The 405-nt window shown below is 59.3% G+C and overlaps 1 protein-coding gene across 1 annotated transcript in view; it reads right to left on the bottom strand.

Moving 5' to 3' along the window:
- Positions 1–22: 22 nt before the first annotated feature.
- Positions 23–405, bottom strand: part of LOC104514698 (sorting nexin-27-like) — a gene marked incomplete at both ends in the record, with an annotated part of 2,066 nt that continues 1,683 nt past the window's right edge. The window contains one exon of the mRNA XM_010158448.1: positions 23–127. Within this exon, the coding sequence (XP_010156750.1) occupies positions 23–127 (105 nt within the window). The remainder of the gene's footprint in view (positions 128–405) is intronic.

Genomic DNA, 405 nt, shown 5'->3' with positions numbered 1-405 from the left:
TGATTCCATGAATCCAGCTCACCTGGTACACCTGGTCTGTAGTGCTGTTCTTTTTCACTCTGACCGTCACCGTCGTTATATCCGGTAACGCTACTCGGAGCTCCACGTCCGAGACGCCGTTGTAATTCTGGAGGGAAGGAGAGGGGAGGGAACTCGGCATCGCACAGCTGAGCCCCAGCTCTACGCGCTTACGGCCTCGCACTGGCTAATTGCAATGGTCACTAACGAGCAGCTGCTCTGGAAGCCTCCGGAATGCCACTCCAGGCCGCCCCCAGCGCAATTCCGAAAGGAGGAAGACGCGAGCTCTGCTCCGAGACAGGAAGCTGAGCAAACCGCTCCAGCCCGGGGCGGGGAAGGGTTTTCCATTCGTGGGTTTGCCGGTGAGAAGCGAGGGAAAGCGCTGGG

The sequence above is a fragment of the Eurypyga helias genome, unplaced genomic scaffold (assembly GCF_000690775.1).
Source record: "Eurypyga helias isolate BGI_N326 unplaced genomic scaffold, ASM69077v1 scaffold24219, whole genome shotgun sequence".
In the NCBI taxonomy this organism is placed as follows: Eukaryota; Metazoa; Chordata; class Aves; order Eurypygiformes; family Eurypygidae; genus Eurypyga; species Eurypyga helias.
The sequence above is the reverse complement of the archived record's forward strand: the minus strand, read 5'-3'. Positions and strand labels throughout refer to the sequence as shown.